This window comes from Podarcis vaucheri, assembly GCF_965113315.1.
Source record: "Podarcis vaucheri genome assembly, chromosome: 6".
Taxonomy (NCBI): Eukaryota; Metazoa; Chordata; class Lepidosauria; order Squamata; family Lacertidae; genus Podarcis; species Podarcis vaucheri.
In genome coordinates this window covers 28,839,746-28,855,557 of record NC_138764.1, presented here as the reverse complement: position 1 = coordinate 28,855,557, position 15,812 = coordinate 28,839,746, and the positions used below count along the sequence as shown (strand labels likewise).

The 15,812-nt window shown below is 42.9% G+C and overlaps 1 protein-coding gene across 3 annotated transcripts in view; it reads right to left on the bottom strand.

Moving 5' to 3' along the window:
• The window catches only part of OLFM3 (olfactomedin 3), a 178,853-nt gene that overhangs the window by 52,785 nt on the left and 110,256 nt on the right, over positions 1-15,812 (bottom strand). Inside the window, exon 1 of one of the 3 annotated variants that reach the window (XM_082227943.1) lies at positions 15,072-15,432. The exons of 1 other annotated variant lie outside the window; for it this stretch is intronic. In XM_082227943.1, the coding sequence (XP_082084069.1) occupies positions 15,072-15,242 (171 nt within the window). In that variant the 5' untranslated portion in view covers positions 15,243-15,432. Of the gene's footprint in view, positions 1-13,757; positions 13,916-15,071; positions 15,433-15,812 lie in introns of those variants that run through there. One more of the 3 variants, XM_082227945.1, reaches the window with a different exon arrangement.

Below are 15,812 nucleotides of genomic sequence, written 5' to 3'. Positions count from 1 at the left end.
GCTAAGCCAGAAGCTAGAACAGCGAGAGGGAGCTCAGCAATCCCTCTCACTGTTCTGGCTTCTGGGATAGTTGTACAGCCACTTCAGGGCAGCGGGATGAAGGCTCCCCCATTGCCCTGAAGAGGCTGTGCACGGCTAAGCCAGAAACTAGAACAGCGAGAGGGAGTTCAGCGATCCCTCTTGCTGTTCTGGCTTCTGGGATAGCTGCGCAGCCTGCCTTCGCTCCATAAGACGCACACACATTTCCCCTTACTTTTTAGGAGGGAAAAAGTGTGTCTTATAGAGCGAAAAGTATGGTGTTTATTTATTAAATAGAATCTGTACAGTGTTCCATTGCACAAAATCTCTTAAGTAGTTTACATAAAATTACAGACAAAAATCAGCAGCTTAAAAACAGTTTGACCTAAAAAATTCAAAAAAGTAAAGCCAGCGGTTTAAAATATATTATATCAAAATACACGCCAGCTTTACCATAGCAGGGTAGGCTTGCTTGAACAAAAAGGTTCCTAGCACGCATTGAAAAAAGTACAGCAGAGTATAGCCTAATCTCATCTTTTCCAGAAATGGCAATTTACTCTAGGAAATATCTGTGCCAATGATATACTACAGTTGCAGTTGGTGCCATCTCTATGGCCCTTTTCAGATCAATCCCTCCATGTGGTCGGTGAATATGTATGGAGGGAACAGATGATGCCTCAGGCTTATGTTAGTACACCCATTGGCTGTTCAGCTACATTCACTTAGTGCAGGCAAGTCCAGCTCCCAAGAGACTGCAATCTACTCCCCCTATAACAAAATTGGTAATGATCTACCCACTGGATTGACCAAAGTTGTTGAGCTTCTTTGGGGGTAGGAAGACCTAAAGTTCTGTCGACCTGTTGCACAGCCCTGACTTAGTGGGTACTTTGCTGCATTCAGCTGAAGACAGCAAGAGGATGTTCTGATGTCAGAGGCATGGCAAAGAGGCACCAGTTGTGCTTCTTGTGCCTCATTAGTGCTGTGGCTGGCAGGGCTGAAGCTGGGACCTTGTGTCTGCAAAGCATTATTCTCCCACCAAGCTGTGGTGTCTCCTTACTTCCGTCAGAGGAACCAGATGACCTAGAAGAGCAGTGCTACAAAGCTTTCATATGGAACGGAAATCTCTAAAATACCTGCACCCCAACATCTATAAAAAGAAAATGAAACAATTCACCCTTTGTGCCTTTTTAATTTCTATTCAAAAAGGGCAGAGGTCCTGATCCAGCAAGGAATATCCAAATGCACAAGGCTTACTTATAGCCTGCTTATGTGGGCTAAGATATGAGAGGTTACTGTTTCTCCTCTCACTCCTCACTAAGGGCCAAAGCAGACCTTACTTTCATTGTGTTAGTAATCATGCCTCACCCTGATTTCGACCCTGGAGATGGAGCCATGGTGAACAGGGCAGTTTTTCATTGGATGGGTTGTGTGTTCCACTATGTGAATATCTGTGCAAGGATTTGGACACCAAACCCCTGTTTTGCTGCATACGTTTGCAGAGCACAATTTACCCAAGTGGAATGATGGCTGGATCAGCACTTTACTTCAACTTGGCCAAAGGAGCTTGTCTGCTGAAAGGCGGAGTGCAAAGCTGACAATAAATAAAGAATAAAATAAAACAAATGGCAGGCCATGCATGTCATGCAAAGTTAATCCTGACTTTGACCTGTGATTGACACTCATGCCCACACAAGATGCAAGGTGTGATGTTTTCTAACTGCAGAAGAGGAACCACAACCTCACAAGTGTCTTCTTCTTTGATGTAGTAGATAGGTAGCCGTGTTGGTCTGCCATAGTCAAAATAAAAAAATTCCAACTAAGTTAGTTCTTGGTATGAGCTTTCGTGTGCATGCACACTTCTTCAGATACACTGAAACAGAAGTTGCCAGATCCTTCTATATAGTGAGCCTGGCTCTCTCAGCTATCTGCCTATCTCCCATTCCCACCACCCTTCTGAGTAACTCCACTCCCCACCTTCTTACTATATAGAAGGATCTGGCAACTTCTGTTTCAGTGTATCTGAAGAAGTGTGCATGCACACGAAAGCTCATACCAAGAACTAACTTAGTTGGTCTTTAAGGTGCTACTGGAAGGAATTTTTTTATTTCTTCTTTGATGTTACCACGTTAACTACTGATGGATAATTATACTCTGGTAACTTTGGCATCACTCCTGGACATACAAGAAATGCAGACTAAGTTGTAGCCTTCGCAACTGCCAACTGTCCACAGACAGAAAAGTGACAGCACAACCCAGACCCAAAACAAATCGCCTAATAAAAGCATTAGACAAAACCATTCAACACACCCAAGACACAACAGAGAAAGCATGCATTGGGCTAGAAGTTAGCTTTTAAGTGACACAGTACAGTATTTCTAGCACAGATGTGCAGTTATGTTTTAATTGTTTTAGGAAAAGGATAGCACTGACATCTTTTGTTTTAAAAAACGAAAAGATGTCTACAATGTCTACAATTATTGGATTTCACACTGCTTGGCTTTTCTCTAGGGTTAATCTCATGCAGCCCTTCCCAGACACAAGGCAGCAAAGGCTTTGAACGAGATGCAAGAGAGTTAATAATTTTTTAAAAAATCATCGCAGAAATATGAAGAAACAAGACTGCAAGGCATTTTGCTACCTCCAAAACCTTTCAAGCCTCAGAGGACTTTGTGAGGTAGAGAGTAGATATTGCAAAGCAGACTAGTCATTAGCAGAGCTGAAAATAGATCTGGGAAGCACGCTGGTTTTGAAAAAGTCAGTGTCAAATTAAAATGTCTCACCTAGACTGGATATGCAGAGGCAGCAGAAAGCGAGGGTAGAATCCTAGTGGCAGTGGAACAGATGGAACGACTCTGGATTGTGGTGATAACAACATCTTTTAATGTTCCTCTACAATTAAAACCAAACTCTCTCACTGCAAACAGAAAACTAGCACAGTAGTTGGAGGGAGAGGCAAGCTCCTCCTTCCTGGTGTACTAGTTATCTACTTGCAGGGAGCTTTTACATGAGGGAACATGCAAAACTGGCATCCTTTACCTCCAGTCTGAAATGCCACAGCCCATTACACCACAGTTGAGCTTTACCACCCAATTCCTACCCATATGCAAAGTCAGTAAGTCCTCTAAGGATGTGCTCTGTCCTTACTTTATAGGTGGAGGGGAGTAAGAGGAGCAGGCAACACTTTCAAGCCCTACTCAGGCATTCAGTGCCTTGTGGACATCCATGGGTACTGGACATATGACACAAATCGAGAATATACATACTGACAATTACAACCAAGGAAATAGGGTGGCTCCTAAAATACATATCCCAGGTGTCAACAGCCAATGTTAAAAGGGGCATCTTCAGCATTCATCTAATGAAGGTGCCATATACATCTCTGTGGAGAATGAATTCCACAAATTAGGGACCTGTGGCTACTTCAAGAACAGGTGTGTATGAACCAATGGGTTAAGTTAGTGTGTGTGTGTGTACACACACACACACACACACACACACACACACACACAACCCTAACTGGGCTCCTGTACTTCTCTTCTGCTTGTAGCTTTCAGGTGGAACTTTTCCTTCAGTTACAATAAAGGAAGGATTTTGAAGTCCTGGTTATGAATTGCTCCCCCCTGAACACAAACATAACAGCTTGCAATGTGCCATATTAGCCTACCCATTCCCTGATTCATGTATATGGTGGGGATGGGCCTACTAAACTACACACACACACACACACTTCAGCATTTCCTGTACATTGTACCAGGTACATATTAAAGAGAATGGTCAAACTGACAACAAATATATTTGAGGGCCCACCAACAAACACCATCTGCCCTGTGAGGAGGAGGATGAAGAGAGTGAGGAAGGCAGCTGAAGACATCAGGGCCTTATCCAGATGGACTGTACCCTCCCCACCTGGCCAGATTCACAAGTTAAAGCATTTGTCTAAGTTCTTTAAAATTCTATACTGCCTTGGCAGAAAGGCAATATACAAATGCATGCATGCATGCATGAATGAATGAATGAATGAATGAATGAACTGCTGCTTCCACAGCACAGACCTGCACAAAGTGCTCTTCCCATTCAGCCCTGAAGCCCACTGTGTGACCTAAAAGTGGAAGAGGGGTGTAGGACTATGAACTCCTTGGAAGAAAGCTGGGAAATTAATAAAATGAATATATCAACATCCTTTCAGAACAATCCTATACATACCCATAATTATAGGCCCGTTGAAGTAACCATCTATACTACTAACTTAAAACATTAGAATAACTGAAAGTAAGGTAAAGGTAAAAGGTAAAGGACCCCTGGATGGTTAAGTCCAGTCAAAGGTGACTATGGGGTGTGGTGCTCATGTCACTTTAGGCCGAGGGAGATGGTGCTTGTCCACAGACAGCTTTCCGGGTCATGTGGCCAGCATGACTAAACCGCTTCTGGCACAACGGAACACCGTGACGGAAACCAAAGTGCACGGACACACTGTTTACTTTCCTGCCACAGCGGTACCTATTTATCTACTTGCACTGGTATGCTTTCAAACTGCTAGGTTGGCAGGAGCTGGGACAGAGCAACCGGAGCTCACTGCGTCGCGTGGATTCAAACTGCCGACCTTCCGATTCAAAGAACAGCTTATACACAGCATAATTTTCATTTATTGTCATTCCGTCCTTAAGCTATTGCTTATGTAGCCAAAATGGCAAGAGCCATACACAGAAGGGAGGTATCAGCAGACTTGGGTTAACTTTGTTTGCAGAAGTACTTTTTTCTTTTTAAGAAAAAAAACTACCCTTGGGATTGGGGATCCCCCAAAACAGCCCCATGAGGATCAAGCATCCTCACTGTCCATGGAATTCTGCCATACTGCTGAGAGAGGAAAAACAGAAAACTAGGTGGAAGGGAAATGGAATGGGCTGCTTAGAAAAGGAGGACAGAGATATAGATATTTAAAGGTGGAGAGAACAATCTCATTGTCTGAATTGGTCATTTCCTGGTCACAATGCAAAGCTATTTTTATAGGTCCCCAGGGAAGCGAAGTGAGACCTGCCAAAGATTAAATCAATGGAGAAATCAAAGATTTTAATTTAGTTATTACAGATGTCAGAAAATTCTGCCAAAAATGGAAAAGGAAGCAGAAATGGCTGCAACTTACAGCAATAGTCGGGAACAGAAATCAGTCAAGTAAATACAGTGGGTATACATTCACACTGTTGTTTCAAGTCTGCAAATAGTGCATAATTAGTAACTCTTTTTTTTACGGTGTCCTGACACTTTTTTTACATTGAAATGAATGTAAGTCACATAAGTCAGGTAAATAGTTATGCAACTTACATTGAATAGCAGACATTGAGACCTATAACATAGTGTTTGGTAGAAATCTAACTGCAGTGGAATGGAAACGGTGCTAATTGTGACAAATACCGGTCAGAATGGATAATGCTGCCTTATTAAAACTGTAGTAGTTATGACTGAGTACTAACGTGTCTGACGCGGGTGGCGCTGTGGGTAAAACCTCAGCGCCTAGGACTTGCCGATCGCATGGCCGGCGGTTCGAATCCCCGCGGCGGGGTGCGCTCCCGTTGTTCGGTCCCAGCGCCTGCCAACCTAGCAGTTCGAAAGAACCCCCGGGTGCAAGTAGATAAACAGGGACCGCTTACTAGCGGAAGGTAAACGGCGTTCTGTGTGCTGCGCTGGCTCGCCAGATGCAGCTTGTCACGCTGGCCACGTGACCCGGAAGTGTCTGCGGACAGCGCTGGCTCCCGGCCTCTTAAGTGAGATGGGCGCACAACCCTAGAGTCTGTCAAGACTGGCCCGTACGGGCAGGGGTACCTTTACCTTTTTACTAACGTGTCTACCCCACCCAACTCCACTGAGGGAGACTGGATTGAAGTGCCTGGAACAGAAACAACATTTTGTTTCAGGGCTTTACCTAAGATACTGAAAAATAAGATTGACTTATAATTTTCTAAAAATAATTCAAATGCTGAAAAGGTAACAAATACAATCTATTTTGTCACAAAATCTTTTTTAAAAAATACACATTGCAAAGGGGGATTCAAACCATAGCACGCACGACACTCACGTTAACTCAAAATGCATTTTCTGGAGCAAGAAAAGCTGCGGTTTCCCAGTAACAAAATACTTCAGCACAAAGGCTGGGAAAGTGCAACACTCCCACCACAGAAAAGTGCAGCCTCAAAGAAAGATGTCTGGATCCTCCATAAAAAAGGAATAAGAAAGGTGTATTTATTATTTGGAAAGGTCCGTGGAAAGACTTGCCTTAGGGCTTTCTGGAAAAAAGGTTTAGTACTGAATTATATGAAGTCCACAATGCTCTTTTATCCATTGTGTTTATTATTGTTATGGCGGAGGGCATGTGGTATAACAAGAACAATAAAAGCAAAACAAAACAGAGCCAAAGGGACCAATTTTGATGGGTTTTGAATAGCTAGAAGCATTGGAAGCTGGAATAAGCCCAGCTTATCAAAGCTACAACTGTTTGTAACATAAATAAAATGTGGGCCAGTGACATCTCCATTCTGTTACCTCCTGGTCTATTAAAGCTGACGTCTTGCAGTAAGAAGACACTGTTGCTGGTCTGTACAACCTACCAAGTCACATGCAGCCCAGTGGTCATCTATGGTGGCTGAGCAACCGGCCCTATCATTGGGCAGAATGAGGTCGCTGTCTCAGGTGGAAGATGCAGAGGTGTACAGAGCAGCAGAACAGCAGAGCACAGGTTGTACTACAGAGGTGTATGAGCCATGCAGCTTTCCCACTAAGCTAGCTTGGTGCCACCAGGTGCAGGGGAATGTGTTACAGCATTGAAAGGACTCAGCTGCCAGTATGGTTGGCTTTTGCACATGGAATGGAAGAGAGGCACCATCTTTGCCTAGGGTAGTAAAACACCTTTATTTGACAATCCCACAGCTCCTCCTCCCTGCTAAGGTTTTGTAGTCCTTTGTTGTTGTTGTTGTTGTTGTTGTTGTTGTTGTTGTGGTTGTTGTTCGTGTCCGACTCTTTGTGACCCCATGGACCAGAGCACGCCAGGCACTCCTGTCTTCCACTGCCTCCTGCAGTTTGGTCAAACTCATGCTAGTAGCTTCGAGAACACTGTCCAACCATCTCATCCTCTGTCGTCCCCTTCTCCTTGTGCCCTCAATCTTTCCCAGCATCAGGGTCTTTTCCAGGGAGTCTTCTCTTCTCATGAGGTGGCCAAAGTATTGGAGCCTCAGCTTCAGGATCTGTCCTTCCAGTGAGCACTCAGGGCTGATTTCCTTCAGAATGGTTTGATCTTCTTGCAGTCCATGGGACTTTCAAGAGTCTCCTCCAGCACCATAATTCAAAAGCATCAATTCTTCGGCGATCAGCCTTCTTTATGGCCCAGCTCTCACTTCCATACATCACTACTGGGAAAAGCATAGCTTTAACTATAGGCAAGCAGTAAAGGCAGGAACTTTCTCAAGCCGGTGGAAGGCCGCCATAAATGAAATTTTACCCGAGAAAAAGGAATCGGCTGCAAGACCCCTGTACTCTGACTAGCAGCAGCTGAAAGGGGGACTGTGCCACTCAGCTGCCTGAAGCCACCCAGAGTGGCGGGGAAAACCCAGCCAGGTGGGCAGGGTATTAAAAATATTATTATTATTAATTATTATTATTATTATTATTATTATTATTATTATTATTATTATTATTATTATTTGGAGGTGCCAGATATTGATATGTGGGCCTTCTTCAGGCAGAGCGTGTGTTCTGCAACTGAGCTCTGCCTCCTCCCCAGCTCGACTGCTGAGTAATCAAGGGATGATCAATCAGGTGATAAACACAAATTTGTGACCAATCCCAACATATGCTCATGTTGTATCCATGTCTCATTCACATTTGCGCCATTCCCCGAGCTATTAAAATGTGGGTTGCTTATTTATTTATGACACTTATCTACCACCTTGCTGCCAAAGCACTTAAGGCAGTTTATATTTTATAATAATGACTCAGTAATGGATCACAAGCTTGCTGTGGCATTGGCACATCTGAGGCACGGGCTGGGGAGCTGTGGTGCTGGTTCCCGCACAGAACGAATAAGCAAACAGTTTGAGGGTGAGTAACAAACTCAACTGCAGATGTAAAGTTACTGAAAAGCTAAAAAGGGGGAAAGCATTCTCACAGGTCTATGCTAGACTTATTCTTGCTAAGCAACAGCTTTGGACCCAGGAACTATGGGTAAAAATTCTTGCTCAGTTTTAGACTCAGTTGGGCATCTTTTGGCCTCAGTTCCACATTTGGAAACTGGGTCACCATTATTGTACGGATGAGGCTAAGAGATAGGACAGCTACATATCACATACAAATCAAAGAACATACTGTGATGATGTTTATTCACTCCAAAACTAATACTCATATCACAATCCTATACAAGTCTATTCAGAAGTAAGTTCCACTGAGGTCAGAGAGACTTATTCCCAGTTTATGGAGCAATCCGAACGTTGGGAAGCTGACGTGATTTAAAATGGCTTAAGATACGACAGCATAAAGTACACCAGATCCAAACTCCATTCAGATATGAGGCTCTTGCTAACTGAGCTGGTGGAAGGCCAGCAGAGGGAAAACTAAAATAGAATTTGACTTATGCCACCCATTTTGCTGGATTATCAGGTCATGCGATTGAGCTAGGAATTAGGCTCCAGCATAAGTGTGTCCCTGCCCCCAGTCTGATGCCTGTCACACTGCAGATGCCTCTTTTTTTTGGGGGGGGGGGGACTAATACAAGCCTCAGCTGAGCTAGCTTCAGATGAGCCAGGGTTGGGGGGGGGCGGCCTTACACTGAACCAGAGATTCACTACATTCTAACTCACTTATTCCTCAGAGAACCTTGGGTTTAGATTGCCTCCTAAGTGTGTATAGGATTGCAGCTTTCTTATTATATAGGGTCATCTATATAGCTACTGGAGCGTCTCCACCCCCATCGTTCAGCCCAGATACTGAGATCCAGCTCTGGGGGCCTTCTGGCAGTTTCCTCACTGCAAAAAGTGAGGTGACAGGGAACCAGGAAGAGGGCCTCCTCAGCAGTTGTGCCTGCTCTGTGGAACACCCTCCTATCAGATGTTAAGGAATTAAACAACTTTTAGAAGACATCTGAAGGCAGCCCTGTAGAGGGAGGTTTTCAATAATTTGATGTCTTGCTGTGTGTTAATTTGTTGGAAGCTGCCCAGAGTGGCTGGGGCAACAGTCAGAAGGGTGGCATAATAGTACAGTGGTACCTCAGGTTACATACGCTTCAGGTTACATACACTTCAGGTTACAGACTCAGCTAACCCAGAAATAGTGCTTCAGGTTAAGAACTTTGCTTCAGGATGAGAACAGAAATCGTGCTCCGGCAGCGCAGCAGCAGCAGGAGGCCCCATTAGCTAAAGTGGTGCTTCGGGTTAAGAACAGTTTCAGGTTAAGTATGGACCTCCGGAACGAATTAAATACTTAACCTGAGGTACCACTGTAGTAGTAGTAGTAGTAGTAGTAGTAATAATAATAATAATAATAATAATAATAATAATAATAATAATAATAATAATGCTGAACAGGATAACATAAGCACAATGGGAAAGTTTCTTTCCCTGAAAGTATGACAATCTACATTTGGACAGTGAGGGAGACAATAAATAGGATGAGAAGAAGGATGGATTCTCAAAATCTTCCCTAAACCCGAAGGACATCAAGCATATTATGCATGAGATATGATGTGCTGGAAGAGTCCTCAGCATGTTGCATGCTGAACTAGTGCTATTCTAAAAGTACAAAAACTACAAGACATTTTTTTAAAATAACTTCCTGTTCATCTGATGCATATTTAGCACAAAGCAAATTCCTTAGGCACAGTGGAAGGGCATTGTGATTGGCTACCCAGGCTTAAATGATTGATGATATTAGGCTATATTTAGGCCACAGTGCTCTTGTGCCGTCTGTTTTGCCTTTATTATTTCCAGCATCTTTTGTGATTTTAGAAGGGCTGTTGTTGTTCCTAGGAGAAATGGCACAGCAACAAACAGGTAAAGCTGGATTTTCATTTTCAAAAAGCGTTGATGCACTTGCTTTGCATCAAAGAGCCATGGCTCAGTGGCAGAGCATCTTGTCTGCATGCAGAAGAGATTCAGGTTGAATACCTGGCATGTCCAGGCGGGACTGCCTGAAACCCTGCGGAACTGCTGCCAGTCTGGGTCGACAATGCTGAGCTAGCTGCCGTCATCACCACACCTAACAAAAACTAACAAAAGCCACTGGTGTGTCTCCTGCAAATGCAGATTTGCTGCTAGAAAAATCAAGGAAGCTGGGGGAAATCTCTCTTCATGCAGAGGAAAAAGGATTCCTGCAAATCTTTAAGGCTGGACACACTGCAGGAAACAGGGAAGGAAACAAGAGTTACGAACAAGTAGGTCCCTGCCCCCGAATAGATTGCATTCTAAAAATTAGCAGCTGGAAAAACTACAGCGGTAGAGTAAGAACTGCTAAAGGTAGTAAGTGATGAATGAGGACAAATGGGTGAGCTTCCTCCCCATGCAAGTTCATGTTGGATTACCTTGGAACAGAGCCAAGTTATTTCTGAACTAGGCTTATCTCCCGAGCGAGTCCAACATTTCGAAAAGGAGAATACCATTCCCTCTTGCCAGCCCTCTCAAATCTCCAGAAATGCCCTCTCTGCCAGCTGAGACCTTCCAAACAACTTCTTCCTTCCCCTTAAAGATATTAACAGCTAGTTGTGGGAGTTGTGGAGGATACACCAAGTGCCAGGGCATCAGGGAAAGGATGGAGGAACTTGTCTCCCTTTCCCTGCTCTCTTCATGTGATGATGCTATGCTGCTGCCAACCACTATGTCTTTAAGGCAGGATGGGGGAAGAGTGTTTTGGTTATCAGGATAAGGTGGAGGAGGATGGAGATCAGGGCTGGGTATTCTTCTCAGGCTTAGATTTCAGCCAGATCTGGAGCTTGCAATCTCACTTCTCTTCTGAGATGATATTTATGAAACTGCAGGTCCCAGATATGACAGACTTTGACATTATCTTTAGAGCTGACATAAAATGAAGGGGTTGCACCAAAACAGGCAGGTTTTGAAGAAAGATCTGAAAGAAGACAGAAAGACTGTCATGTATATGTAGATATTATGGTGATGACTGTTATGTTTATGTCCATGCCCTTGATGCTTTGCCAGGAACTAAAGGAAGACTGAGAAGTGGGGCATGAAAGATAAACTTCAGAGGGAAGTGGGGGAAGAGAGAAAAGGGAAACAAACTAGCAGACGGAGGGGAAGAGAGTTGAGATGAGGGCAACATGAGATGAATGGGGGCGAACGAAGTTACTTTGCCTTTGTTTGAAGGGGTTTGGGGTTGCTGGTACAATGGATTAATAAAGCAGAATGCAGTATCAAAACTCACTGAAATGGAAGTGAGAAGGACAAGAAGCCGAGAACAATTTGAGAGCTTTATTATTTATCTGAAACATGAGTACAATTCAGAATGCATGTAAAGCAATCTCGCTGCTAATTATATATCAAGTTGTTGTCATGGTTATTAAATTAAAATTTGTATACTGCCCTATACTCACAGGATAAACTTGCAATATAAAAACACAAAACACACAATCAAAATAGAAATAAAAATAAGAACAACCCAATAACCCCCTGCAACACATTTTAAAAAGGGCATTGAATGTCAGTCAACCCAAGGCCTGGTTAAAGAGGAACATTTTTGCCTGGTGCCTAAAGATTTATAATGGGCCTATGGACCGTAATAAAGCTGTGTGTGTATAATGAAGGCGCCAAGCAAATCTCCCTGGGGAGAGCATTTCACAAGTTATGATTCATAGATGAAATGGTGCAGGGTTATACGTCCATCTATTCAAATAGTGAATATGTGAGTACATTCTATATGTTTGCATGTTCGTAATATAGATGCCAATGTACATAGTTGCGGAATAGCTGTACTCCAGCCAAGATGTTTATGTTTCTCATTGTCTGATGATATCATAGTAACATGTTTTTAGTTGCAATTGCTGGAGTTCAGATCTCTAAGTGGAAAAATTTCCTGCACAGGTTCCACTGAATTGAAAGCGGGAGGGATGACAAAAATGAATACAAAATTTCTATTGAAACAGCCTCATTTGCTTCAATAGAAGACTGGCCACTCAATGTATACTGGCCAGGTTTTTTGGGGGTGGGGATGGGGCATCAAATTCCATCAAGTTCAATAAAAGCAGCAACTGAAAAAAGGAAAAAAGAGAATATTTCTCCAGCCCAGTTGGGGAAATAATAAGGGAAAGTGGATTTACTGCTCTTCCTTTATGATACAGTATGTGCAGCAAAATATCTGAAAAGGTACCAAGCTTCATAAAAAGACAACTCTCCGCTTCACATTTGATAGTTTACTTCGAGTTTATCTATGGTGGAGTCATAATCACCACCCAGTGCCTTCTACATACAGAGAACATATTGCTAACTGGTCCACAGTAAGACAGACATGCTATTATTTCCTTATCATTCCCCTGAAGTATGAGGATTACATTACTGTTGTAGGGGCTGCTTCTGTAGGGATTGCTGAAAGGATGGAGGCGAAGTGCGTTGGAATGTGCCGAACAAATGCTAGTTGTGAGCACAGATTATTTCTTGGGTCAGAAGGTTTAGGACAGAGCGGTACAAATAATTCACAGGATGTGTGATATCTGGAAATATTGTGTGCCGGACACCCTACACACATACACACAATCAAATACAAGCCGCTGAAGAAAGAAGGAAAGAAAAAAGAAGAGAGTGAGAAAAGAGTGACTAAGGGCTGGGATCCAAACTTTGTTTCTATCTGGGGAATGGAAACTCACCAGCCTACTCTAAAGTATATTGGCCCAGGTTCTGATCAGGTTGTCCTGACTTCTATCTCTACATTTGTCTCTTAGATTCATCACAGGAGTCCTCTCACACAGTGGTACACAGTAGGACATTTTAGACTCAACTTTAGATGGCAAGGTATATCACTTTGCTTACTTTACATGATCTCACACAGCCACCCTCTCTTTAAAGAGGAAGGAGTTTTGCTAGACTTACTTCAAAAGCCAGCCTGCTGTGCTCTGTGGCCCTCTGTGCTCATACTGTTGAATTTCTGCCCCCAACTCCTTTCCTGATGGTACCACCGCTTTCAGGGTCTGGCAACAAGGCAGTTATACTTGAAGGCCTGCTCTTGGATCAAATTCCAAAAATTGTAAATTTTGAAAGGAAGACAAATCATATATTAAAGCTAATTTATTGTAGGTTCTACCCTCTTCCATGTCTCCCAGTTTCTTTTTTTGTGTGTGTGGGGGGGAGGAACCCTGATAAATCATCTGGATCTATTAATCTATCTAACAGTCACCCATCCTCAAATATGTTTGGACAACGCATATCATATCAACCTTGCAAGGCTGGTTGGGCTGAGATTGGTTCAAGGCCAGCCAGTTACTTTTGTGGCTAAGAAAGAATTTGAACTCCAGCGTATCCTTTACACCACACAGGTTTTCCAAATTTGCAAAAAATAATAATCTTATATTCATTCAACATATAACCGAGAGAAACAGTGACTTTGTTCCTGTCCTTCTAGCTGTAACCTTAACTAAACCCAATTAGTTTTTTTTCATCTTACTGCAGTCAAACATAAGGACACACACACAAACAATGTATAGCCTCAATCCTAAACTCGATACAGCTCATTTGAGGTCTAAAGAGCTACATACACTAGTTTACCTTAGGTGAAGAGCTGATCCATCAAGTTTAGTAAGTCAAACTGGGTGCACAGTTCAAATAAACTCACATCTTCCCAGAGCCCCAGTAGGTACAAAGGTGGGCGATAATTCAGTTGTATTTCTTGAAAATAATCAGAATTGTCTCCCTTCTACCCACAGTCTCCCTGAAATCAATAGGGCTACATTAGAAGGTCTTTAAAAATAGCAAAACAAGGAGTCTAAATGAACAGCACTGGAAGCTAACTACTATAATTATCTTCCTCTGTTCACAGGCTTTTGGCAAATTCAACATCGATCAGTAAATTAATCACATCTTTTAGTTTTTAAGTGAATTTTAGCCCCAAGCTGTTCTTGCCCTGATATTTGATTGCAATTACACTGCATGTTAGCACAGGTATGGAGGAATGATTCCTCACAGATATTTAGTTTAAGTGCCCTCTCTTCAAACTTTCATTAGCTCCTCTTTCATCAAATGAGATGGCAAAGAACCCAGGGTTCACCCCTTCCACCAAGCTATTAAGCCAATATTAAGACCACAGAACGAGACAGATAAAAGCAATTTTGAACTGGCTGCTCTTATGCTGGAACAAAATTTCCTGGCATGCATCATATATGAACTGCAAGCAGTCATAAACGGGAGATTAAATCCATAAGGAAAAGTAGCAGAACATCAATAGCTGGTAAACTGGGAATAAGAATTGGCATTCTTCCCTCACCGAATTTCTTGCAAGTATGTGTTTGTTTTCTGGCCAACCGGTAAAAATCCTACTTTTAAAATATTATTTTGTGATATTTTCACGCTGCATTGAAACCTGGCAGAAGCAGGAAGGGGGTGAGGAGGGAGAAATTATTCTGCTCTGCTGCATATGATAGTTTTTACAATAAAATAAACATAAAAATAAACAACTCTGACAGTCTAATCTATTTTACTCCACATAACCACGACAAGATTTTTTTGTTTGTTTTTGGAATAATAATAATCCTGCACATGAAAACAACCCAAAAGTCAACATCTAGAAACATCTTGCATACAATACCCAGGGTTTTAAACAAGTATTCAACAAGCCCACTTCAAAACCTTCTCCTGCAAAGATCCTTTCCAGATGTTCTGAGGTTCTAGGGTCCAGCTGGCAACAGACATCAATTAAGAGTCTGGGGAGGTTTCCTACTTAAAACAGATTTAAAAAGGAGATGAAAAACTTTACGAAGAAGGACTTCCCAGTCTCTTAAAAAAGAAAAAGAAATTGCTGAATGTCTCTTCCCCCTCCCTAGCCCTCCTCCAAATGAAGCCTTTCAAGAGATTGCAGTTACTTACTAGAGTATTGGAAGTGGACAGCCTGGTGGTGTTTAGTCCTACCAGTGATGGGAGCGTTTGGGACATCCAGTTAGAAATCATTGCCATGGTACTAAGGACAGCACCAAGCTTGAGCAGTGGAGGACTCATTGCTGTGGAGGCTAATGAGTTTTCATAGTGACTGATTATCATCCTAGTGCAGGCTGGCAGGGAGAGGCGTTCCTGCAGCTCACAACATCCTCAGCATGAAAGGGGATCAGCCTCCCCAGATTTAATCATCCACTAAAACACACATCCAGGCAGCCTCTCTCTCTCTCTCTCTCTCTCTTCCCCCCTCCAGTGCAGCTCCTAGTCTCCTTTCTTATATCACCACACACTAAAGCAGGCTGGCCACAGACACACAATCCTTTTTATATGCCTGTAATTATTACAGCTTCCCTGCGGAGCGAAGGAAAGGGAGAGGGAGTGGGGGATGAGAGTGGAAGGTTCTAAGGAATCTGTTAAAATCTAGTTAGCTCAGCCAGTGGGAGATGACTAACGGTGGCTAATAAAGCTGCCGCACTCAGGACAGGCACCAGAAAAATAACCCGATACAGCAAGCTGGTGGATATGCAAGAAAGCCTCTTCTGATTCACAGACTATTATTTGGGTGGGCATATACCCACTGGAGAAACTGTGAATGTATGGTCAAAAGTGGTCCCAAATGCTTGCCTGCAGATCTTGTGTAATCATTTAAGGGTGCTGAGTTCTGTGGGTCTGATT